Consider the following 27,533-nt stretch of genomic DNA (forward strand, 5'->3'; position numbering starts at 1 on the left):
AGACTCAACATTTACTGAGCTAAAATAATAAACATGGAAATAAAACTTTTAGTTCTTAAAAGAAAAAGAAGCAAAACTGTGAAAACTTCCTGAAACTCCGACTTTTATTCCTTTATTCTCCGTTTTATCTTTTGTTGTTTTTCAATCCTTCTCAGTTTAATTTAATGAATTTTAAAATGTTTTATAAATAAAATGGCACTTTATTATAAACGTTAGCTCAACTAATGTTTATGATTGGAGCTAACTGTTAGCATAACACCTTAGTTAGCGCTGCACACCACTTTATAAAATCCTTCTTTACTCTGATACCCATAAATAAAACCCAGCAGGGGGAATGGGAGGAGTTCAGCCATGAGAAAACTATTTTTGGTAAATGTTGTATTATGTTTACACTCAGTCTGACTGAACGGATCCACAACGTCATAAATACATGCAGAAATAAACTAGCAACCAAACTGATGATGCCAAACATGGCAGCTAAATGCTGTGGGATGTTTTTCTCCAGTGAGATTCAGGAGACGAGTTTAGATGTGACTGAAGTGCTGCTTGACTTTAGAGTGGGACAAAGAGGCAGCAGGACACACACACCCACACACACACACTGTGATGTTTATCAGGAGTGTGTGAAGCTGCAGGTTGTTTCCTCTGAGTTGGAAAACTCTTCACCAACAATCATCAGAGAAAATCTAACTAAATTCAGCCGACCTCTGACCTGCTCAGGAGAACTGAATGGGTGTAATAATCTGACTCCTCAGGGCATGAAAGTTCAGTCAGTGATTCAGCAGCTGCTATAAAACTGTCCATCCATTCAGTCAACACACACCCCAGTCTGAACATGAAGCTGTGGTTTGACTTCAGAGCCGTTTTGTTTTTTTCATCATTTTTCCTCTCAGGTGACGACAAACGAAACGTTTAAAGGCAAACAGGCGTTTCCAGCAGATTCGGCGTTTTCTGCAGCTTTTCTTTGTGAAGCGAATCGTTCCGCCTGCAGGGTTTTCCTCTGCGTGTAAAGCTTTGTTTTGTTTTCTGCAGATAAGAGCCGGATCAATCATCAGGTCACATTAATTATTAACTACTACGTTTTACAGCCGAGGTTAAAAGTGAGCAACGGTCTCTCCTCACCTGCTCTCCTTCTGCATCCTTTGAATTTGCCTCGTCAGAAGGAAACAGATGAAACGTTTCAAATATAACTGCTAAATAATTTTAAAAATTATTCATTTTTATCAGAGGAAATTAAATTCTTTCAATCATAAATTAAACCTTCAAGAGATTTTGAAGCAAACAGAATTTTCCCAGATTTTGCAAAAGAAAAGAGAAATTATCTTTAAAATCTCTGAAAATACTAAAATTATCCTCCACATGATGAAACCGCAGGCTGGGAACCAGCAGTAAGGAAGTCCATGACCCGCCACCTGACTGCCGCACCGACCAATCACTGAGCAACGGCCTTGGAGGGAGCCAATCAGAAGGAGTTATTTGAATTTGAAAGTCTGGAAATGTTTGACAGTGTAAGCAAATAAAGATTTTAACTGGATTAAAGTGAAGCAGGAAGCAAACTCATGATGTGATCAGATGTTCCCGTGGGAATGAAGCATAACGGCACCCAGATGTGTGAAAGCATAAAAACATAAAGCATAAAATCGTTTTACATGCAGAAAACAATCCGACAGACAGTATTTATATCTGGATTATACAAACCGAAGGTCGCTTTGAGTCAGCCAACACAATGAGTTCAAACCACAAGTTTACACACAAGATACAAAATGACTTCTTTTTCACACTGAAGTAAGTAATAAAAATCACCTTTAGACATTTTCTCTGTCATTATTCTGGCATTTAGAAAATAGAATATTTCTGTTAATCCTAACTGACCTAAAACAGGAACATTTATTCTGATTTATCTGGAAAAATGCATATTTAATATGGTGTATATGCTTCTGGTTTTAACTGTCCCAATATCAAACATTTCTCCGGTTGGTACCAGAAGCTGAAATAATTTTGAAAACGTCATGAAAGGCAGGAAGGAATTAACAGAATAAAAGATAAAAATTCCCAAAGGGTAAAACTCAATTTTCCGCTTTATTAGCAGGAAAATGTTGACTTGGTCTGTCAAAATAAGAGCTGCATTTCTCCAGCTCCTCCTCATTGAGTTTAATGGATCCAAATCAAGCCGTTCAGAATCAGAGTCATGTTGGCTGTCAGGAACATTTCTGCTTCATCCGAAACGCATGAGGAGGATTTATAACTGCAGCTTCCTGAAGGAGAGGAAACGGAGCGAAACACTTTGGATCCGTCTGTGAGAAACACTAAAACAAAAACTCCGGATGAGAAACACGACCGTTAGCTTGTAGGTGATTAAGTGAAACCGTGTGTGTGGCATCGGCTCCGTCCAGCTTCTCCTCAGACATTTCTTCCTTAATCCACCAGAACTTGTTTTATTAAAACACGCAGAGACCGCTGCTGACGCAGAAACTAACGCTGATCCCAGATCAACAAGTGTTTAGAGATGTTTTATGAAAAAGCTTTTTGCTTGGAAGCAGACATTAGAGGCATAAAACTTGTAAATCCTCCGTTGGCGTTCCCAAAGCAGGTTGTGTTTACAGGGATTGTATGGAGGGAGCGGCAGGGAAAGATCCGCAACGATGGGAAAGAAATCACAGCGGCCGCGCACACATGACCCGGATCAACACCAGAACCGGCCAATCAGCCGCTGACTGAACTGCTTTTAAAACCAGAATTATTAGTTTTTTACAGGCTGCAATAATTTGACTGCAGTCCACGTATGAAGCCGTTTAACGAGGCCTTTATGGACGAACTGCACACATGTAGCTGCTTACATGTTTGGGTCAATTTAGTTCCTGCTGACTGCAAACTTTAGCAGCGTTATCTTTATGACGAAGCACAGCAGCAAGCCCTCACCATTAACACTGTAAAACCGAGGGAAACTTGTGATTAAGCAGTTTACATTTACAATTAATAAACCAGAGATTATAAAGAATGAAAAGGATTTCTGTAAAGGAGCTAATGGTGATAATTGGGGCTTAAGGCAGCAGCAAATAGAACAAGTAGGAATGACGTGAAGAAGGATAACTTACAGATTAAAACCAAAATGGATAATCTGGATTTACACTACATGCTGCTCCGCTCAGAGGGAAACGCAAGATTCCACAAAACAGTCATAAAATAACGCACTTCTCAACTTCCAAAATGTATCTTTCTTCATCTGTCGCTCTAAAGCTGTGATTAGAGAGAGAAAATATGACAAGGTAGAAAAAAATCCACATTTTATTTGCATTATGTCATAAATGATCGATTTTGATAGGAATAAATATAAATAAACCAGTAAATGTATTAAAATAGAATTTTGAGAAAATGTAGCCTTGTTTTTGGTACTTGAGTTACCGCCCCGCCTTGTGTTACCGCCCTGAGCCACCGCCCTGCGACAGTATAACCAGTTTAATACCAGTCTGCTTTCACCTCCATAGGGAAACATGCAAACTGGGATTTGAACCCAGGACCTTTTTAACCTTTTCCACCATGCAGCTCGTGTTAAACCGGGATCTGCTCTGACTCTGGGGTCTGAATGCCAGGTGTTAGCACCACAGCGCCCCCTGTGTAATCAGCTGAACATGCCGGTTTCAGATGGACCGTGTAAACACATGTTCTGTGTCGATTGTCCAAAATGTTCCGGGTGAAACGTTACACACCGTTCTCGTTTTAACGGCCAATGAGACAGAAACTGACGGAAACTTTCCACAGGATTCTTTGTTTCACATTAAAGGGCTGAACTGAGGAGAAATCCGGGAAGTACAAACAGCTTCCCCTGAAAACGTCGTTTGGACCTAAACAAAAGGTAATTCTTCCAGAAACCCCATCCAGACGTTTCCAGCTGCAGCGACCACAGGATCTACTTTTAAACAACCCTTTCACTTATTTGCCTCCGCGCCTTATTCTGCCGCAGATTAACGTCATCGTGAGCTCAGATGCTCTGCGGTTGGAACACATTTAGAGGCCGGACTGGACTTGGAGACGATGTGTGGCTGGAGTCGCTCTGCAGAGTTCAAACCAGGAGAGTTCGTTTTGTTCTCAGCTGATTTCTCAGCGGCAGAACAAGCAGAGGCTCGAGTTACAGGACGTTTCTGTAGAGAAACTGAGGAATCTGATCCCGGCACACACCGGTGCAGAAAAATAAAATCATTCTCAGTCCAAAGGAATCATTTATCTAAGCTCAGTCAGGAATCTTTCCATCATATTTCTTGAATTTTTCTTAATCCAAGCCCAGTTTTCTGCAGACTGGGCTGAACCACAGCGAAACCAAATTCACAGTTTCAGTCCTAAAACTTCTTCACTTTGTGGCAACAGAAGCAGAAAAAAGTTTGTAAATCAAGAAGTTTAGGGAGCAGAAATGACATCATTTCTGTCTAATATTCAATCCTGCTAAAGCAAAGACAAACATGCAACTCTAAAGTCAAAACCAGATCTGTTAATGATTTTAAACAGATTTTTGAAAAATAAAGAAACGTTTCCCAACGAACGTCTGTCAGGATTTTATAGGAAATTAAAAACACAACTGAACATGAGTTCACTGAACTGACATCCAGATTACGATCCATGACATTTCCTCTGGGCTGTGGAGATTTGTGATTTTATCAGGTTGACATGGAGAAAGTGTTGAATCTGTTCCTGCTGGAGTCAGAGAGCAGAGAACAAACTGGTCACAAGCTTTAAACTTTAAACCTGCAAACAAACATGAAATATTCTGGGTATTTATGAGAAAAACGTTTTGAAAAATCCTCCCAACTTCAGACGCACCGATCAGGTTCTCACTCTCCTCTCCTAACTTCCTGACCTGCTGGTTCACGATGAATCCAAACTCACTGCGCAGTTTTACCTTAATTCAACAAACATTGACGATAAAAAGGTAAAACTGACTCACAGCGTCACTGAGAGGCCAACGCAGAAAATGAAGCGTTTACAAACAGTTTCTGTCCTATAAGAACCTGCAGCAATGACACGTTTACAGGCTAAAGGACACAGTGGGAATTTACAGTTTTGATGGATGAACAGAATCAGTTTTAGATCTGCTGATTATTGGTGAACTAAATGAAGCATTTCAGGAAACAACGTTATGGTCTCCCAAAGTAAAGCAGTAAATATCAACATTTTGAAGGTTTATGGATTTGAACTCTTCAAAATGAATAAAAAGTTAAGCTAAAACCTGCTAACGCCTGGCAGGCCTGAATTATTAACATCGGGGTCAGAGGTCACATCAGGGTGTCAGGAACAAAAAGGTGAGGCTCAGCAGGAAGCAGTTCGGCGGATCGTCTTCCTCCTGTCAGCGGATCAACAGGCTGAGGGACTGATTATTACTGATTATTACTGATTATTACTGATTATTACTGATTATTGTTGATTATTGCTGATTATTACTGATTATTGCTGATTATTACTGATTATTGCTGATTATTACTGATTATTACTGATTATTGCTGATTATTACTGATTATTGCTTTTCAAACGTTTCCAGTTACTGATCAAATGTTCTGATCGCCTTCAATCCATGAAAACGGCGGAGAGTTTTCCACGCTGCGCTGTGAACGCCGCAGCTCTCAGTCCTGCCTGAGAGCAGATCCAGCCGACCCGGCAGAGACGTGAGCAGAACCAGAACCAGAACCAGAACCAGACCGGACCCGGAAGTCAACCGCCACGGCCTCCATGGTGACAAATCAGCGGCTCAGCAGAAACAGAAGAACCTACGACATTAGGGTTGCTGTAGGTAGAACCAGGACGAGAACATTTCAAAGAAAAATTTTTTTGAAAATTCAGAAATTTTTGAAAAACAAGAATATTTTTGAGCTTGAAAAGAAAAAATATCGCTAGTAAAAAAACTCAAATTTTGAGATTAAGCTCAGAAAATTTTGAGGAAAACGACAATTTCTGAGTTTTTTCAAAAGTAAAAGAAAAAAGTTTTTTTTTTCCCCCAATTTTTTTTAGAAATTTTGAAAATTTGTCTAAAAGATTCAGAGTTTTTTCTAGCAAATTTTCAGCTTTTCAAAATAAAAATAAAAAAATTTTCTTGAAAATTTCTGATATTTTTAGGCAAAAGGAACTCATCTTTTCTTTTTCTATCCTGGCCCGACGGCGCTGTGAGAACCAGCTCAGTTCTAAGGAATCCGACATTCAATACGTCTCTCTGCAAACTGAAGGTTTGTGTCAAGTTTTCACAGCAAAACCTCCTGAAAAGATTTTCCTGCAGAGCTAATCCCGTCCTCTGTGAGCTGCTCATCACGAAAGGATCCAGGTCTGAACACGTCTGAAGGTTTCTGGACGGGTTTTCAGTTCTGATGATGAAACCTGATTGACTCAGCTGAGGAGCAAAGCTCCCAGAAACACCGACGCTGACGGAGAACTTAATGAATAAAGAGTCAAACTTTGGCTGCTGTGGTTGAAAACTGAGTGGAATAATAACAGCAACAACCGTCTCCATCGATGTGACCCAACAGGACACTTGGACAATGAGGACAAAATGAAGAGCTGGACTCTGATGATGAACAGATTTTATTTTTCAGGAGAAGGAGCAGCTTTTCCTGAAAAACGCTGGAAACATTTCTAGATGCTCCACCTTTACTTAAAAACCCCCAAACCTTTGCAAAGGAGGAATTTGTGGATTAATAACATATTAATCTATAAGGTCCAACATGTTTTTAAAATTCAATACTTTTCCAAACTTTTGAGTTTCAAACCAAATTCCAGAGAATAAATAGGAAGGTCACAGAGACAGAAAGACGAACAGATGATGAAAACGGCTCCACTTTGTTTCCATGGATGTTTTAAACACAGGAACTGGAAAAAGGAGAAAAGACTTTTTTCCTGGCTCTGTTTTCATTTCCTGCTTGTTTTTAGTTTTTTGTTGTAGCTTTTTTTTATCATTATTATTGCAGATCTGACTGTTCTGGATTTTTTCAGACAAATAAAATAAAGGTGAAAAACATGTCAGGCGTTTTAAGACGTCCTGTACGAACAAACAGATATTTACAAGTCTGAGTGTTTTGATGAAAACCTGATGAGAAGCAGCTCTGCTTGTCCTGAACCTCCTGACGAGTTAGTCTTTCCCTGTTGCCATGGCGACGCTCTGGTAACGCGCTCCTGACTCGTGCATTCGCTCCAAACTGCCCTGAATTACCCATCATGCACTTCAGGCGGCCGGCTCCTTCCGTCTCTGAGCGTGATAATGTGGATGTGGAAACATTTTCCTGCTTGGTGAAACTTCAGGGCTTAATTTACAGCAGAAACGAACTTTGCTCAACAAGCCGGGCAGTGATAGAGGCTCAGCAACAACAAACATCCAGCCTGTCTGAATGTGGGACAGATTAGCCCAAACCAAACTGTAATTACAGTCTGAAAAGGAAGAAACAAACAAGCAGAAATGAATAATTGTGCAGAGAAAGCTTGTAGAGAGACGAGCTGTTTGGGGGTCGGATGTGAATATCTGACGGAGGTGGGCGAGTTGGAGCTGATGGAGGAAACAGCTGCTTGATTTGAAAAGTTCGGCTTCCAGAGAGCCTCTGTGAGCCGAAGCCAAACGTGAAAAACAGAAGAGTTGCTGTTCAGCTATTTATTCAGGAGTCATATATTTACAGCCGACGTGTCAAACTCAGACATCATTTATTACAAACACTAAATAAAGTCGATACGCAGGATGTGGGAGGAAATGCAGGTTGTGATCTGAAGTAGCGGCAAAATGGTGGAAATTTGTGCCGAACCATCGTGGAGAGAACAAATCTGCACCAGTGGTTCAGCGCAGCCGTCCTGAAACGTTTAGCTGCTGCGACAAACACGAACCAAAGGAAGAACTGTTCCTGAAGGGCCGAGTCGGTTACCGATCATTTGATTAAATAGCAGTGGAAACGTAGAGAGCACTCCACACCAAACTAATGCAATGATGGCCGCTGACAACAACATGCCAGGCTGAAGATCTGACTGGTTTAACCAGCAGAGCTCAGTGGAGCTGCAGCAGCAGGGAATGGAAAACACAAAGGTCACATAACAACACTAGGATTTATTTAGCAGCGTAAACAGTCGGTCGGAAACCGTTTTTTAAACCTGATGGCATGAAGACATCAGAAGTCATGAGGTAAATGATGAGGTTTGTTTTAAACTCTGACAGAGCGCCGGTGAGGGACAGTTTTTAGCTCTCGGTGGATGCAGATCATTTTAAAATCTCCGTTTCCTGTTGACGTTTTTCCTCATGCGGCTCTCAGGCGGCGCGGCCACCTGGACACTTTGACCTTTCGCTCGTTCGCCTCTCAGCAGAAACCTCCTGGTTTTCTTTGAATCGCCTCGTTATTCGCTGCCAGCACCTGGATGCTGGCGCTGCTTCAGACGATGCTTTGGGTTTCCTGTTTCAATGCAGCCACATGAAACAACAGAGGGCGAAAAAATCAGCTAAATGTTCAAACCCGAACATAAACACACTTATCCTGTGCACGCTAAAGAGCTGAACTGGTTCAAAAGCGACGGCCTTTGAACGCTAACGGCTTTGAAGTGAAGAATTTCCCGCTTGCTTTTCCTGTCTGGAGGCAAAGTTTCAGATTATCTTCCTGATCTGAAGTGGAGGATTTTTATCCCAGCAGTGACTTTGTCTCGGCTGACAGCAGGAGAGCTAAAACCCGAGCGTGGAGGTTTCTAATGTTCTCTGACAGACTGTCGCTGGATCCTGTTTGACAGAAACTACCCTGCATGCCAGCAACTAAAAACAACTTTAATCCAGAAACAACCAGCAGATGTTTCTGGATGAGTCGGGCCGTTTTGGGCTTCTTTTGGGTTTGCAGAACAAAGTGAGCGGGAATGCCACAAACCCAGGCTGTAATCTCCGCTCTGCTTGCAGGGCAGATCCTTGTTTTTGTTCCCATTGATGCAAACATGCAGCAGCCACAGAAACGCAGCAAACGGTTTTAGGGTCGGCCGAATTCTCCCCATTCTGTCAATGAATCCCTTCCCTCTTTCATGCCGATTGTTTCCGTGCAGAAAGTTCCCATTAATCTTGTTGTTTACAGTCTTTTTATTTTGCGTAGATTAGCAGAGTGAGAGAAGAGGAGGCTGATTTCAGTGGCATGGAGGACAGATTTATGTTTGATTCAACCTTCATGTCTAAAATTATTCCACAGAAATAACAACATGAACGCTGAGTGAGAGCAGCTATTCTGGGCCGGCTTTCATCCTCTGCTTGATGCCTTTCCAGCTCCTGGACAGGAGTGGGACTTTCCTCTGATTCACCGCTAGAAAAACTGAGCTGGGCTGGAAAAGCACAACCAAAACGACGAAAAGCAGAAAACAGAAAGAAAAGCTGAGCGGGATTTACAACCAGCTGGAAACAGAAATCATTTACGTTACAGAAGCACAAAGATCAGGTTTCCTCCTGGACCTGCAGAGTTTGATGAGCAGATGGATAAACGATGATCGATCAACTCTGAGGAAGCATGAGGCGACAGTAGGCAGGAAAGACTGCTGCTTACCAGGCAGAACCAGAACCAGTAAGAGCCAAGCGGGTCCGGCAAGCAGCCAAACGCCGACAGGTCCTTTAAATGTTGCCCCTCCCCCACCTGCTGCTTCACATGGAGGGGGAACGGAAAGAGGCATCCCAACCAATTAAAGTCGAACTCTTAGTAAAAAAAACTTTCTGGTTTAACTTAATGAACGTTTTAATTCAACTGGAATAAAAATGTAAACAGATTTAAATAAAGTTAAAAACTGTGAATTTCTAGTTTGGTGGTAACAGTGGAGAGAAACAGTTTAATAATTCACTGAGAGGTTTAACCTGAATGGATAAAAATAAGATCATTATAACTAATAATGACTGATTATTGCAGCATGATGAGTTTTTGTTTTTCTGTTTAGAATAAAAACATGATAAATGCGTTTCCTGTGGTTTGTGGTTTACTGTGATGCTGTGGACGTTTTTCTCGAGGTTTCGATGCCGTGAGAATCTCAGAGGAAAAGATTATTGTAAAGGTGGCCCAGCATTAAATCTCCTCACACGTCATTCCCAAAGTTCATTAGAGGTTTTCCAAGAAGTTCAGCCCACAAAGTGGCTCAGCAAATAAACACCAGGACGACCGAACCGCCGTCACTGTCCTTCATTCCACCATCGCTTCTCTTCCTGCTGCTGCAGAACCGTCAGATGATACTTTCCAGATTTGCTGAAGCCGGACCAGACCGCAGGAAGCCCAACGAAGCCGCTCTGCTGCCGGGTCGGCTCCAAGCTGGGAGGTTTATGTCGTTATTTCTGCCTGAGGAGTGAAAAACGAGGTGATGTGACGTAAACATTATCTCTGGGAAGGAAGCGTTCAAACGGATTTTTATCGGCTGCTCTTCCAAGAAAATCAAACTCATGTGAGATGAGTTACAGATTCAAAGCATGAACAGGAGGCTGCGGCGTGGAGCCCAACAACGAGCCGACAGGAAGCTAACTGGACCTCTACTGGTTCCCATCGCTGAGGATCGCCGGGTCCAAACGTCTTTTAAAGGCCAACCTGACCTACTTTCCCTGCAGTGTGTGTGTGTGTGTGTGTGTGGAGGGAAGTGTGTGTCTGACTGTATTGTTCTGTTGTTTACAGAAGTGTGTGAAAGTGAGACGGCCTGAAGCAGAGAGCATTGTGGGTCGGTGAGCGCCATGTGTTCCCCAGCTGTGGCGGCCTGGCATCGCCACAGAGCAGGAACATGAACACCGTCTTCATTTCTCCTGGACCAGCAGCAGGCGGCTTGTCCAACAAAACGCAGCAGCGAATTAAAGCCGTAACTCACTGTGGCCCGAACACGTCCACAGGAATTTACTCCTGCTGCAAATTAAAAGATTTTACCGAGAAACGCCGTCCGTCGTCTCACCCAGTCACTGCAGAGATCAGCAGGAAGAGACGGAAAACCTTGGAAACATCAGCAGGTTTCAATGTTTTCACACGTCCAGATTCTTCTGCCACAATTTAAGTTTCTTCTGCTGCATTTTTCCTACTTTCTTTCATACTTTAAGGATGATTTTCTGCACAAAATCAAATTATTTTCTGCTCATATTTCTCAGTTTGAGTCTGAAAAATGGATCTGAGATATTTCTATACTTTATTATAGTTTATCAGCATCACACATTAAATAAAAGGTCAGAAACCCACAAACGTCATGAAGCTGCAAGTCCTTCAAGCTCAAAATCTATTTATTCACTCTGCATTAAAACAGAAAAGAAACGTTTTTTATATTCAGGTTTCTCATCAGCAAAGTGACAGGAAATTTAAAGAATGTATAAAAGTAAAATATGATAAAAAATAAGAGACTGAAACAACAAACAAGAAAGAAAAAACATTGAAAACTAAGAAAATTAAGACTCAAGTGAAGACTAAGACTCAGTCATATAGATTTTCTAAATTTGTAATCATGAATAAAGAGTTCAGATGAGCAACTTTCTGAAATGTACTTTTAGGAGTATTTTTACTACGCTGTACTTTTTACTTTTTTTGAGTAATTTTGTTATGAAGAATACTTCATAGAAATATTATTTTAATTATATTTCAAAATTTCTGGATTTTCTTCCCCGTGAATGAAAAACAAACGTTTTAACCAGAAGCAGACTCAGACACACAGCTGCAGTTTCCGTTAAAGTTGATCAGTTTTTTATTGAAAGAAACTAATTTGGAAAAAAATATTTTGCCTGATTTTGTTACTTCTATGAATTATTGTCATTTTCATCCTTAAACACCAAAATTTCCACCTATTTTTATATTTTGGATCCACTGATGATGTAATTTTTTGATGTTAAATTATTGATAATGTAATCAGTTTCTCAGTACTTGAGTAAACTTTTTACCAAATACTTTTTTACTCTAACTTGAGTAAAACTGTGTTGAAGCAGTGATACTCTTAGCGGAGTATAATTTCAGGTTTCTCTGCCTCCTCTGGTCTTAAAGTCTCTACCTGAGCTCAGGTAGGAAAACTCTGACATTCAGGAGAAACTTTCAGAGCTGCTGCCTGTTCTGGTCTCAGGTTTCACTTCCTCTCCTCCGCCTCCCAACTTCCTGCCTGCTGTCATCAGCAAACATCCAGAGAGAAAAGGCAGGTTGGCGTCTCCAGTTTACCTGCAGGAGCTTTAACTGGAGCTGGAGGTTCAGTTTTGTCCTGATGCAGCAGAAGATCTGCAGTTATTACTCAGCAGACAGGAATCCAGTTTGGCTTTGATCCCTGAGTCAGAGAGCGAAGGTCTGTCAAACGATGTGGGTTTGTGACTGAAACAGGAGCAGCATCACGACACAAACATGCACAAATCTGCCCTGCATTCTGCTGCTGAGCAAGAAATTCAGTTTTTATTTATACAACTGATGATTTAGCCGTTTGAAACTCTACAAACCGGATGTGTTTTTAATAAAAACTCCGACTCAGAGTGGAGTTCAGCTAACGATGGGAGACGCTCTGCAGCCTGACGCTGCGAACAAACATCACTGAACCGCATTCGATCACATCCTCTCCTGCTAATAGCGCAAATAAAACACAGATTAATGAACCATTAAGGACTCTGAGCCGCTCTCAGAGGAGAAACCAACATCCTCACTGGCAGCAGCATCGCATGGGAAGGCAGCTAATTGGTGGAAATGGATGTTTGGGTTTTTTGGGGTTGTGTCTAACCAGGATTTGTGTTGTGTGTGAGTGTGTGTGTGCGTGTGTGTGGGTGTGTTGTGTGTGTGTGCAGTCGGGGGTTTTCCAGGAAGTTGCATTCACATTGGATCAGATAACTCTCCTCCAGCGTCTTGTTCAGATCTGATCAGAAACAGAACTGAACGACTGAGGATGTCCAAAACAATAAGCAACATCCTGCAGCAGTGAAATGCATGCAGGCAGATTTCATATTTTAAAACATTATTCCAGCTTTATCTGCTCTGGTCTTTACTGAACCACACAAAGCAATCTGCATCTTCACAGGAAAGCAATAAACTGAAGCAGACGTTACACTAATGAACTCATTTAGACGTTTAAACTTTAATTAGGAGGAAATTTTCCTGATTGATTCTAAACAACAAACCGAAGCAGAGAAACTGAAGAAAGTCTCTGATTTTTATTCTCTTGTTCCCACAAATATAAATAATTTCTGTCAGGTTGATATTTTTAAAAATAAAAACATCATAAAGTAAAGTTCCCAGGTCCTTTAAAAATGAGTGGGAAACGTTTTGAAAAAGCTGGCAGTTCAGCTCTGACTATAAAACCTTCATGATTCATAACTGGTAAATGTGTCACAGTCTTATTCTGTTACACACAATAAAACTGAATGTTACTGCGCTTTCCTCTCCTAAATAAACAAATTAAAATAAAATAATAAAATGCTTCACGACTATTCCTGAAGGTCTGAACGTAGAAAACGTCAAAGCACAGCAGGGGGTCAGGAGGAGAAACGGAGGTAAAGGTGTTCGGTCACCAGGTTTGGATTGGAAGAGGAAAGTTATGTTTGAAAAGTTTTTACTGCCAATGAAACTACGACTGACCTGGACTTAAGAAGAACTGATCAATGGAGTCAGTTTTAACTCAACAGAAATCAAAAAATGTCCCAGTCAAAGTTCAGCATCATCTTTAAATCCAGATCCAGTGGAGAAGACCGGATCTGTTCGGTAACCGACTAATCCGTAGAAACAGCAGTCAGACATCACCTGCCTCTGACGCCTCTTCAACACGTTTTCCTCGGTTCGTAAAGAGAAAGTGGAAAAATCGTTTCCTTCCTGCAGCTGCTGGCCGTCGAACAGACGGAGATTTTCTGTCAGGTTGTCAAAGCTTCAGGTAGATCCGAACCAAACAACATCCACTCAAAGAAACGTGTCTCCACATCAGGAAAAACCAACTAAACACGTCTGGATTTCTAGATTAACTGAATGTTTGTGAAGTTCATCTGTGAAGTTCATCGGGTCGGATCAGAACCTCTGAGATCCGTTTTAATTGAACATTTCATCAGCAGGAATCTCAGAGTCCAGAGGGATTAGTGTCAGCACAATTTCATTTTTATTTCTTAAATATCTGATCTGTGTTCAGTTTCACTGAGCTGAACGATTCAAACATCCTTCAGGAAACAGGAAACGTTACAGAAATTATATTTCAACCAAGATATTAAAAAACTACAAAGTCACAACAGAACAAAGGTCAGTTTAACTCAGGCTGCAGCATCACCAGGTGAGATGTTTGATTTATTTGGTAATAAAGTGAATCTGAAGTGTTATTTGTTTAGGACAGACTGGAGTTTGGATCAGATTTCATCCTTTATTAAAACTAATTCACAGTAAATCCAAGAGAACTTTGTTAAAACAGCAATAAAGTTTCCTAAATCAAAGCATAAAAGCTGCACTAAACCAGAACTGTTTGAAATGTTGCATGTTTGCATAAACTCCTCTGCATTCTGCATGCTGAGGCGACTGAATCTTCACAAGTGCAGACAGAGCGTTTGCGTAGCGCAGCATGAGATTAGGATGTGCTGCTGGATCGTTTCCAAGCCGTGGTGAATATCTGTGACATATTTTACATCTCTAGTTGTTTCACACGTTCAGCATAACGAGTGGCAGCCGGACAATAAAACAATAAAAAGAGAAATGTCTCCAAGGAACAATTAAAAAACAAATCCAGAATTAAGATCAACTGCTGCAAAAACATGTTGGCATCAGAAGACTGTGAGGAACTGTGGTTCATCAAACAAAACCCGTCCAGTCCAAATTAAAGTCTCAAAGAGCAGAACCGTCGATCATAAACCAACTCTGGTTTTATCTAAAGACAGAAATAAATACGTTTTGTTTTCCTCCATGAGACTCTGATGAATTCAAACAAGAACATGTGGACGGAGTTGGACCGGGCCAGGAGTTAGGAAGCGTCCGGATCCAGAGGAATGTGGAAGCTGAGAGTTGGACAGGAAGCCAAGATGAGCTAAAACGGTCCAGGAGAAGGAGAGAGGAGGCAGAAACAAGACGAGGTGATTTAATCCTTCAGCTGATATCAGCAAGTTAAATAGCAGAGAAAATAATTCCTGCCTTGTGATGATTCAGTAACTGATACGTTTGAATCAAAACAGCAGCTTGTTGTTTTAGTTTAGTCCGTGATAGAAACTTAAATACTTTCTGCCTCCAGCTGGAAGGTGAATGAAGTTTCTGTCTGAAGTTTTTCCCCCATTCAGGCCATAAAGCTGTAAAGAGGTGAAGCAGAAAGAGCTGCTCGTGTTAAGACAAATAAAATAACGCTCAACCTTGAGTCCTAATCTTCACTGCGACGTGTTGATAGTCAAAACATTTAGAGACGATCCGGGCCCGACTGGAACCAGCAGAACGCAGGAAAAACCAGCAAGAAACAGACCAGAGCAAACAGATTAGAGCAGAAACCAGATTAGAGCAGAAACTAGATTAGAGCAGAAACCAGATTAGAGCAGAAACCAGATTAGAGCAGAAACCAGATTAGAGCAGAAACCAGATTAAAACAGAAACCAGATTAGAGCAGAAACCAGTTTAGAGCAGAAATCAGATTAGAGCAGAAACCAGATTAGAGCAGAAACCAGATTAGAGCAGAAACCAGATTAGAGCAGAAACCAGATTAGAGCAGAAACCAGATTAGAGCAGAAACCAGTTTAGAGCAGAAACCAGATTAGAGCAGAAACCAGATTAGAGCAGAAACCAGTTTAGAGCAGAAACCAGATTAGAGCAGAAACCAGTTTAGAGCAGAAACCAGATTAGAGCAGAAACCAGATTAGAGCAGAAACCAGTTTAGAGCAGAAACCAGATTAGAGCAGAAACCAGATTAGAGTAGAAACGAATCATCTTAAATAAAATAATCAGTCAGAAGAGGAAGACGAAGGAATCTGATGATGAAGGACAACTGAAGGCGACATTCTGATGTTTTGTGATAATGAGAGAGATTAGGATTAAAAACTGTTTGTTATTCATTTTTATGTAACTACATGACTGAATATGAGGCAAACTACATCTGGTTGCTTGTACTTGTGACAGTGCAATGACAATAAAGTTGAATTCTGTTCTATTCTAGTTGCATTTGAAACGTAATGAATTAGAAATTTAACGAAGGTTCTTGACTTAATGTCATGTTTGGATTGTTGCCTCCATGTTGCTTGACTCTGTTTCTGTGTTTCTCTGTTTCTCTGTTTCTGTGTTTCTATGTTTCTGTGTTTCTGATGTGAAGCTCTGAAATGCTCCTGAAATCAAATCTGATCTGATTTTTCACAGAGCAGCTGCATCTGATCAGTTTTTAATTTACTGATTTAAATTTGTGGAACAAACTGAGGAATCAGCACAAATAACATTTCTGATCACAATGTTAGTGTTTTTTATCTACAATCAATAACTGAAGTTTATCAAGACGATAAATGATGAATGATTTGATAAATTCTCTTCGCTCGGCTGCAGCTGCTGAATAACGTTTATTCTGGTTGTTTATGGTTTTTGTGTTAAAAGAAAAACAAACGTCTCAATAATCTGGATTTTATTTAATGCAGAGCGAATTTTTATTCTGTTCAGCTCATTTTATTTATAAAGAGAAAATTCACAGAAAAATGTTTTCTTGGGAAACATTATAGAAAAAACCTGAATTTATGTCTGTTTATGAAATTTACTTCTGGGTTTTATTATGATTATTGTTTTTATTTTTGCCCCTTTTTTCTCTCAGTCTTTCTCTCTTATTCTTACTTTCTAATCCCATTTAATTCCTTTAAATAATCCAACAAACTGAACTTAGAAGGAAATTTTTAACTCTTAATTGATTCAATGTTTAATTTTATTTACCTGCTTCTTACAGATAATTGATTTATTTATTATTATAATCACTATTATTACTTGATTGTTGTTGTTTTAATTTCTTTACAGTTTTAATTAATTCATTTCACAATCAACACACACACACACACGCACACACACCCACACACACCTACACTGTCATTAATATTGATTCATTAATCCACCATAGTTTTTTATTTTTTATTTTTATTACTATTGTTATGAATATTGTATTATTATGTATAATAAATACTTTCTTTTAAAAGAAAAAAGCAACAGACAACCCCCCTCCCCTCCCCCAGCTGTTGCTGCATCCTGCCTGTCAGCTGGCTGAAAACGCTCCATCACTTCGGTTGGGTTCATATTTCTTCATCTTTCTCAGACTGACTCGGGACCAGAGGGCAGTGGAGCATTTGGACTGGTTTTGCCCCCAGCGGAGGGAACCGACCGGCTTCCTGTCTGGGTTTCGGTCTGGACTCGCAGCCTTGACTCTGTTTGGTTTCCCACAGCACCGTCCGCCTCCCTGCAGCACTTACTGCTGCAGCAGCGCGGCCAGCTTCGGGCAGAGCGCAGCCCAACATTTAGACTGCGTGCCTCTTCAACTACGTGTTATTTTAACAGCAGCACTTAAAGCCAGCAGCTGAACTCAGCTGCCTCTTTTCCCACTGGCAGAAATAAAAATGATGTAAGAAATCAGATCCCAACGCTCCGGCGACAGGCTTGTTCCAAACATAACCAGACGGCTGCAGACGTGACATTTATAGCAGAACTGCTGTTAGTGAAGCAGCTTCAGTGGAGAAGTGAGAGAATATATCATCTGTTGTAGTTTTACCCAGTTCACACACAAAGAAAACCAGTTCCCAGGTAGGAACAGGATGACATTCCCAGTAATGAGTCGGTGGAATTCGAACCATTCAGTCGACTCGACTCGGAGTCGTGGTGTTTATGCTAATGAGTAGAAATGCTCTCATACGCGACCTCTTGACCCTGAGCATCAACCACCCTGAGGAGCCATGATGGACGTCAGGAGCACTGAACTATTTCCTAAGTTGATTTTCCCAGTATATCTACGGCTTCTACTGGTTCCAGCTGATCCAGTTCATCTGTAGCTCACCTAGTTAGCCGTATCTTAAACAGCTGGAAACAGCTGGAAACCTCCTGACTCGTTTGTTGATTTGAGAAAAAGACTTTGCCTGAAAGTTTTCTACCGTTTTGTCACAAACGTTGTTTCCTCACTGGAGCAAACGCTGAACTACAGACCAGCTCATTTCGTACATGCTAGGCTACATGGTGGTTTGGCATTTTCTCCATAGTTACTGATAATTAGACGTGGACCTTCTCCATCATGAAATATTTAATTGCATCTTACTAATCTTGTTTAAGTATTAGATATTTGAACATTAACCTTCATATATTAAACATTTTCTCTGCAGCCAGTCCTCACCATGAACAGCTTTTCATCACCGTCTTCTTTCCTCATCAAAATGTTTATGATAAAATTACAAGTTTGTTTTACATCCTCGTTTTTTTGACCCTTTCCTCAGAGAAATCAACTTAATAAAAGTGACATTAGGAGGCTAACGCACAGACAGGTTGTTTTATACGTCCACCATGGTGCAGCGGGACGCTGACATCACGTCAGTGACGCCTGCGATTCATCACAGCAGGAAGTCAAAGAGCCAAAATGATGATGTGCATAAAGGAGCCGAGATCAGAGGACGCAGGTGTGACGCACCAAAAAACATCTTTACTGCTGTCTAAAGGTTTTAGGTCGATCAGGATTCTCCCGTCTCAGTTTCGATGGTTTCCAGGCTCATCCTGGGACCTGAACATGGCAGAGGAACTGGACTTGTAGATCGGGTCCTGCCTGGAACGCTTTGGGATTTCCCACAACGTGCTGGAACGGAGAAGTCTGAGTTTTATTCCTGGACTTGGAGAAGCAGAAGACAGATGGACGGATGACAGAGGGACGGATAAATAAAGAACAGCAGCCCGGTCTGGAGATCAGCTTATTGTGTTTCTTTTAAAAAGTTTGCTGACATCAAATTAAACCACACAATGGATTCTGACATCAGATGATGCTGTTGCTTCTGCCGCCAACCAGTAAGCTACGCTGAGAGGTCATCCAGCAGGAAAAACCAGGAAATGCTGATCTAAAAATGTCACTTCTCCAAGGTTAAGGACAAATCCTTCAGCGCACGCAAAGCGACGACATCAAAGGTCAGAAAGTATGTCAGTCATTTGTGTCTAAAAACGCCTCAGACTCCCAGCAGTTACTCATCAATGTTGTCTAAAAAACCCTGATGAAGACAAAGACCTGAGCAGTTTGGTTGTTCATGTTGGCGTTGGACAGCGGAGGCCGTTTAAATTCCTTCCAGCTCGGGTTTTCGGCTCCACAGGTGTCGTGTTTCAACATTAAAACAGGCCATGAAGCAAAGGCAGGAGGGAAGAGAAACTGTGTGGCTCCGTCATTAAAACGCTGCTGCAGAACGAGGGCAGGGCTGGCCTTTGTTGCGGCGAGCCGATTAACGGCGGTGATTGGGCCGTTCCTTTTTATGGGTTTTAATGAGAAATGCAGCTGAGGCTTTTAGCAGCAGGAATAAAACCGACTCCTTGAAAACCGGAGCGTGGAGCAGAAGTGGGATTCTCTGAGCTCGTCTGGGTTAAGCAACTTTTCTTGGAATCATAAAGTGCTCAAATATCGTCTCCAGAACTGAGCTTGGACCGCCGGAGCTGCAGCTGCTGCAACCGTTCATGTTTGCTTATCATTTATCTTCGACAGGGTTTATTTTCTGACAGCATAACTGCAACACAGCTGTGCCAACTCGGACTATAAACCTGCATATTCCCACAAACCTCCAACTAACACCGGGATTCGCTGATATTACCCACAATGCATTTCACTGACAGGAAACATGATCAGGATCATTTTATTTTCTAGACTCAAATTCACTGATTTCTGCATCAAATTTAGGTCAGTTTTGACTCAAAACAATCCCAATGTTTCTGAGCATCTTTGGGATTTTTATCTTCAAAACATCATAATAATTATTATCTGATATTCAGGAGAAATAAACCGAATGGATACAAAATGATTTGTTTCCAAAAAGCAGGATCAGGTTGGGATGAACGACTCGTCAACCAGGAGACCAGAAACTGGAGGAACTGATTGCAACACCAGGACAGGAGAGTGTTTACTGAAACAACCTGCTGCATTCAGAGCAACAACCAAGTAAAGATGATCTGAGGATTATTTCTCTGATTAATCAATGAATAATTAGATTTAAAAGGTTTTAATGGGAGATTTTACAGAATCTGAACCTGGTGAAGCTAAAACTGTGACTGGTGGAGTTCTGGATTTACAAACAAAGATTTATTTCATGTTAAATGCAAAATAGATTATTTTGAATATTATATTTCCTGCTCTAACTGTTCTGTGTAATCAGTTACTAAATTAATTAGCGATTTTTTAAATAATTGATTCAACACAATAAATCCAACTTTGTGTTTCATAAATTCAGTTTGCAGCTTACAAGAGAACCTTGCTGCTGTTTTTTAAACAGTTTATGGAAATGAATCGTCCGCCGGTCGGCTGCCAAACACTCAGAAAACTACAAATATCAAAATGTTTCATTCAGTTCAGACCCTGACCTGACCTTTGACCTGTCCTTTGACCTGTCCTTTGTAACGTTGCTGAGCGACTTTACTGTCACTAATACTGTGATCATTACAAACACACACCTGAGGCAGAGCTGCTCTCTGATTGGCCAACAGCCGAGGCTCCACGCCTTCAGGTCAAATAAAAACAAACCGACTGACTGCGCCATGTCAACACACACACTCCAGATGAAACACACTCCAGGTGAAACACACTCCAGGTGACACACACTCCGGGTGAAACACACTCCGGGTGAAACACACTCCGGGTGAAACACACTCCGGGTGACACACACTCCGGGTGAAACACACTCCGGGTGAAACACACTCCGGATGAAACACACTCCGGGTGAAACACACTCGGGGTGACACACACTCTGGGTCAGCGCTAACCGACCCGCTGCCGGCTCGCTATTGGACACAATCAGACCAGAACCAGCCAATCACATCATGTTGCTGTGCAGCCCTGATGAGTCGCCTGATGAGACTTTAATTAAAACGAGACACAAGTTTAAAAACGTTTCAGACTCGTTTCCTGCAGGAAGCTTTTCTTCTTCAGATGGAATTTAAACATGTCTGACGTTTTAATCTGTTGCTTTAATTTTAAAGTTTCTCACAGGTTGGAGAGTCCAGAACCTGAGCCAAGACCAGAACCGACCAACATCCCTCCACACACTCCTCTCTTCCTAAAACTACGATGGCATATTACTGCCACTCAAGATTTAAAAAATGAGTTCATTACCAACAAAAAGCTCAGAAATGTCTGAGATTAAACTCAGAATTTTTCTACAAAAACCTGGAAATTTCTGAGTTCCAAAAATCAAAAATTTGCAAGAAAAAAGTCTGAAATTTTAAGACTAATCACAAAAAAGTTTCAAAAATTTTCCACTTTTGAAATTCAGAAAATGTCAAAAAGTCTAAAAGTTTTGGAATTTTAAAACTGAGAAAATTGCAAGATTTTTTTAGACAATTTCTGAAATTAATCTCAAAACTTCTGAGTTTTGTGGTAGAAATTTCCTCCGTGGTTTTTTTGAATCGGCCCTAATATGCCGCCGTATGAATCCTTTCTTCATGGTGGAGCTGAAATCTGCAGCAGTTTTATGGGTTCGGGTCTCTCAGCTCAGAACCTTTCCTGTAAAAATCCACCGGGGGAAATTCTGGCTGATTGTCGCTGTACTGGAAAACGGCTTTTTGTTTAAATGGCAACGTGATGAAAAACGGCGCTGTGGATTTGTGGAAACACTATTTATAGAGGCAGCGCCGGCTCCGGTCCAGACTGTTGTGGCTGCAGCTCAGTAATTAGAGACACGCAGGGTTCTGCTGAAGGTGGTGACACCGCGGTGTCGCTGAGGCCATGCAGCAGCAGAGGTCTGTGTTCCTGCTCAGTGAAGAAAATAACGCTTCCTTTAAACCTGCTGCATTTCTCACCACAGGCAGAAACCCAGAGGAAACATCACACACCCTGCAGCTGAGGCATTTCACACCGGACCGGGCTCACAATGCTGCTGCTCTGTGATTCTGGTTCCGAAGCCAAATGGAAGATAAAGAAAGAAAGTGGAATGAACATCTGTGCAGAGTTTGAGTCCTGCAGAACAAAACGATCTCAGTTCTGCTCAGATTCATCAGTTTCAGTCTCTTCTTCTCTCCTTTTGGCCCAGAGTTTCCAGTTTTACCGTACAAAACGTTCCCAGGCTTCAGAGAAGAATTAAACAAATAAAGCATAAAAATCAAACAAATCCTACAGAAAAACACAATGAAATAAACACACTGAGAGGCATACTGTCAGGCTGGTGCAGAAACATCGTCCCCTATTCTCTGATCAAATCATTTTACAGCCAAGCTGCATATTGATACTAATGGTGAAGATTTTTTCTTCCCAAAAGTTTCTTTTTCCAGCATCTTGGAGGAAAATGTTTAAAAGAAAGTGAGTTTTTGTTGTTTTACTTCAAAATAAAAGCACCAATGTTGGATGAAGTATAACAGCCTCAGTATAAGAACTCCAACTGAACGAGTTTTCTCTGCGTGTGACCGACTGAACAACAACTAAAACTAGATTGTGGCTTTTTAACGTCCATATTTCATGCCACGCCAGGCTCTAACACTTCTGTCCTGGAAAACAAACACAAACACCACAAACTGCTATTTATGACCGGATGCGGATCTGCAGCGACTGTGAAATTATCCCCAACTCTGGGATTTGATTTGATGTTTGAAGAACTGCCTTGCTTCGTGGATCAGGCAGGTCGGATCAGAAGAATAAACTGTAGTTATATGAACCTCATTCTCACAGACTGTAGTTTTAAAAGCAGCTGCTTCACTAATGATGTGACTGAAATAAAATGTTTTAATGCGATGATCCACCGACCAGAACTATAAAGTCAAACTCCAACATCTTTAACTGACTAAATAATCTGCTGGTTTTTGGTTTTAAACTTTCATCACTTCCTGTTGCCATGACGATCCTAAATAATCACTGGAAAGGGGAATAAAAACTTCTGGACAAAATTTGGTATCTTTTAAAGAAAGTTGTTCATCCTTTATCAAATATGATGTCAGACAGTATTAGAAAATAACAAATAATGTAATAAACTAATACTATAATCATCCTGTGTAGCTTTTACTAATAGTTTTGCTTCAATAAGTAAACATGAACAGTTTTTAACTATATTAATTATACCAAAAAATAAGCTTTAAAAAACAACAGGGCTTCAAAAGCTGAAAAATAATAAAAATATCAAAAGTCTTGAATAAACTTTGATATAAAGTCAGAAATAAAACAATTAACAAGATTCTAGAATATAAACTAAAAGTTTTTGATTAGAGGAACAAATTCTGTTTTACAATTTATTTTATTAATAAAATGTCTATTTTTTAAAGAACAAAACATTTTGAAATTCCTGGATTAAACTTTTTTTATATTTTGTAAAAAATAAATAAATAAAAAAAATAAACACCAAATATATGAGTGAGGAAGACTTTCTAAAATGCTAATAGATTTTAAAAATTCAGAGGTTTGGATGAACAGAACGTTAAAAACAGATTTTATTAATTCACAATCAGCTTTATTTAAACTTTATAACAACTAAAGCAGAGAGAATAAAAGTTTCCTTCCAGCTTGCTGCCTGATTCTTCCTCACTTCCTCGAACAAAGAGTCCAGTTCCTTACAGACTGGACTCTTTGTTCCGGTTCTGATCAGTTAGCAGACATAAAGCCAAGCCAACGACATCTGAAACTATTGTGCACGTCTGCCTGCTTCTGGCTCTGAAGCAGGAAAAAACCCGTACCTGGTGGGCCGCAGCGCCGGCGCCACGCTGCACTGCAGGGGAAACGCTCCGGTACCGCACTGTTTGCTTTACACCCGCACCTTTAAGTTCTCATGACCTCTGACCTTTCATTCCACTAAAAACTCCTTCTGGATTTCAAAACCAGCTCAGCACCAATCAGAGCACAGGAAGGGCTGTGAACCAGGAAGTCAGAGTTAACGGCCGTTACAGATCTAGATGAGGTAGAACTGGTTTTAAAATCCGTTTCCCTGCAGCTGAACGACTCGACTCGACTCGCGCTCCACCTGGATGACATCATCACTACCAGGTGGTTCATGATGTAGTAAAACCAAATGGATCAAACAGCCTCACCTGCTCTGCCAGCACTCATCTCCCAGCCGCTAACTGGCCTAGTTAAAGGAAAACATTTCCAGCAAACGTAAAATGAAATCCATTAAAAAGGTAGAAGGTATTTTATGTCATTCTGAGTCCAGGAGGAATATGATCAACGGTTCGGTTTGGACAGAATCTCCTCCAGGTTCAGTCAGCAGAGGATGAAAGAGTTGGCATCTGAAGAAAAGCGTCAGTCATCAGGCAGTAGCCTGAGCTTCCAACTGTTAAAGTTCAATCTGTGTTTATGATGTGATTCATCAATTAATTTCTATCAAAATGTTCTGTAAACCATCAGTTTTAACTTTCAAGCATCTCGCATGCTGAGGTCAGCCAATCATCATCAATGCAGAAAACTGAGCAAACTGGAATTATGAAAATAAATTTACTTAATGAAAACATGCAAATTTCTAAACATAAATAAATAAGTTTTGATGCAAACTGTTTGGGCAGGACGAGGTTTTGTTTTCTTCATCTTTTTCATATCTGTAAACATTTTGCCAAACTGCAATAACATCATTTTTTCTGCATCACGTCAGTTTGTTTACAGCAGTAAAATGATTATTTGCAGGCAACTTATCAATTATTGCCCTGGGATTTTGATCACATTTCTCATTTAATGGAAACAGCAAAGAATCTCTAGAAGTTTTGCTGGCATTAAACCTCAGCGACCGTCGCAGAGTTCATGTGTGACTGACCTGCTGAGAATGAAGCAAATGAGCCTCATGCTGACAACGTGGCTCCGTTTCACCTGCATGAAGCTGTAATGGGTTTTAAACGCTCGTCTCCTTCTGCAGTCACTGTCAGGTGCTTCGGAAGCTGCCAGATGACACGAACCTCTACCTGCTTTGACCTGACGCCACCGGCGCAGAACTGCAGGGGAAACGATCAGCTGGACCTCAAAGCATCCAGAACCAGAACCAGAACCAGAACCGTCACTCATCAGGTGGCTGCAGACCCACTGAGCTTCAGAGTCTAATAAAAGCTCTAAGGGACGTTTTTACTCCGTCTTCTCTCTTTATTGGAGGAAACCAGAAAATGAGGTGCGGAAATACCAAAGACCCACTGGGACCGGACCCGAACCGAACCTCGTTTGAGGTACTCCATGTTTCAATGAAACCCCACCGAGCCTCACTGGACCGGGTCACGGGTTTACAGAAAATAAAAAGTTTTTATAAATCAGCAGGAGGAAATAAATTCAGGATCTAAAATCTCATCACATTTATACGTTTCACAGAAACTATGAGAACCAAGCTGCTGCAGCAGGAGTTTCCTGATCTGCTGCAGCAGGAGTTTCCTGATCTGCTGCAGCTTTTCTTACCTCTGTGAAGAAGTTATCCATCGCTCCTCTTTATTTTAATCCCAGAGGATTCCCTGTGTGGACGCTGATCCAAATCATTCCAAGGTAAAAGTTAGTGAGAGTTTCAGCGCATCCTCTTCATTCCTGCCAGCCGCTGCGGGATGCTCCTGCCCTCCGTCACATTCACTCTTTGTTTCCGGAGTTTTCATCCGGTGGGAACAGTCAAAGCCCGCCTGGTCACACTCTGCGTCCTGCTCACGGCGCGCCGCGGCTGCGCGTCTGGATCCGACCGAGGTCCGTTTGTCTGGAGCAGAGAGGAGCAGAAGCGGCTCGCCGCGGAAACTTTGGACGCTTCAGTCCGGGACTCCCTGAGCCCGACCCGCCGGACACTGAAGCTCCTCCCCCTGCTCTTCCTCCTCCGGCTCCTCTTCCTCATGTCTCACTGACTCCTCCTGCTGTCAACATGTGGACCAGGAGACACTTTAAACATCCAGCATCCAGAATGGAGGACGACAAATGGCAAGTCAGTTTGTCATATAATCAGGATCGACCGACCAAATATTTACATAAACCATAAAAATAAAAAAAACTTTATGTTTATGAATCATTTTGGAAACATTTTATTTTAGGTTTCACTACACTATATACTTTACTTCTACTTGAGTAAAATGTCAGTTTGAGTTGTGAGTAATTTATCTGAATAAAGAACAAAAATTACCAGAAAGTCCAAAAGTTTTGTCAAAGTGAGACATCCTGTTTGAACACAAAAGCTTTGTTGTTCTAATGTTATTTTCTACTGGTGAACTGGACAAACTTTACATTTTCTTATCTTATTTATGAATTATTTTTATTTTAGTCTTCAAAATACCAAAGTTTGCACATAACTTAATATTTCTTCCATCTGATGATTTGAGTTTATATTATTAAATAATTGTTATTTCAATATATTAAATATAATAGAAATATTCTTTATTGTCCTACAGTGGAAAAATTCACACAAAGATAAAAATTCACACAATTAAGAACATCATACTGTACAGTAAAACTACAACATAAAATGCTATAAAATTAACATAATCCTGTCCAAACAATGTGTAGCTGGGGAGGTTAATTTAATAAAATGTGTATTTAAACATTAAAAACAGACTAATTATTATAAGTGACAATGAAATTGTGCAAACATCAGAAATATTTTACACAATGTTTAACTTCTTTCCTCTTTCTTGATTGATTTCTTGGATGGTTATTTTTTCTTTTACTTGCATAAAAACATTTTGAAGTAATGAGTTCAATCTTCGTTAATCCAGCCGCCTCTGCTGGATTAACGAGGGGGATTTAAAAGTTACAGTAAAATGATTAGCAGCAATATTCTGGTTCGGCCCGTCAGGATAAAAAACATGTTAATTTTTCAAAGTCATATTTTCAACATGTTATTCAAATCTCAAAGTCCCAAACTAAGTATTTAATTCACCAGCTAAATATTTAGTTTACCAAATAAACATCTATCTTTCAAATGTGTTCAAATATGTAAATAAAGGATTAGGCAGGTTGGGTCAGACTTACAGCAGGTCTGTTACCTGCAGGATGCAGGAGCGTCGCTTCCTGCTGCTTGATACGGAAAACCTGACATGTTTTATGAGATCATTTCCTGGTTCATGTGTCTCTGGGAGCTCCGCCCACCTCTTTGTCTCAAAGGTGTTTTTAAACCTAACGGCTCTACACAGGTCACCGGGCAGGACACCGTCACCATAGCAACACCTGACCTGTGATGACCTGCAGCTCCGCCTGAGGGTTCAGGGAGAAGCTGCAGCAGGAAGCTCCGCCCTCCTTTAGTCAGACCCTCATTAAGATGGCTGCAAGCTCCGCCCGACATAAAGCATGTTGTCTGTTTCTGAACTGGCTCCCTGTGTCAGACTTGGCTGGCTATCAAAAAATCTCCTGGATGTTTTGTAAACATGATGCACCTTCCCACCTCACTCCCCTCTGAAGACCACCGTGTGACTGTGGAGCAGAGCGCTCCCAAGGACTTGCTCTTAGATAAGACCATCGTATCAGACTGTTGCCTGGGAGACCGCGCTACACGGTTCATGGGCATACACACACATGCGCACACACAGCAAACAGATACACTCCATGATTGT

The 27,533-nt window shown here is 40.9% G+C and overlaps 1 protein-coding gene across 1 annotated transcript in view; it reads right to left on the reverse strand.

Moving 5' to 3' along the window:
* The window catches only part of myo10 (myosin X), a 106,759-nt gene extending 80,954 nt beyond the window's left edge, over nt 1–25,805 (reverse strand). The window contains exon 1 of the mRNA XM_032564368.1: nt 25,414–25,805. Within this exon, the coding sequence (XP_032420259.1) occupies nt 25,414–25,434 (21 nt within the window). The 5' untranslated portion in view covers nt 25,435–25,805. The remainder of the gene's footprint in view (nt 1–25,413) is intronic.
* Between the last annotated feature and the right edge of the window lie 1,728 nt (nt 25,806–27,533).

This window comes from Xiphophorus hellerii, chromosome 6, assembly GCF_003331165.1.
Source record: "Xiphophorus hellerii strain 12219 chromosome 6, Xiphophorus_hellerii-4.1, whole genome shotgun sequence".
Taxonomy (NCBI): domain Eukaryota; kingdom Metazoa; phylum Chordata; class Actinopteri; order Cyprinodontiformes; family Poeciliidae; genus Xiphophorus; species Xiphophorus hellerii.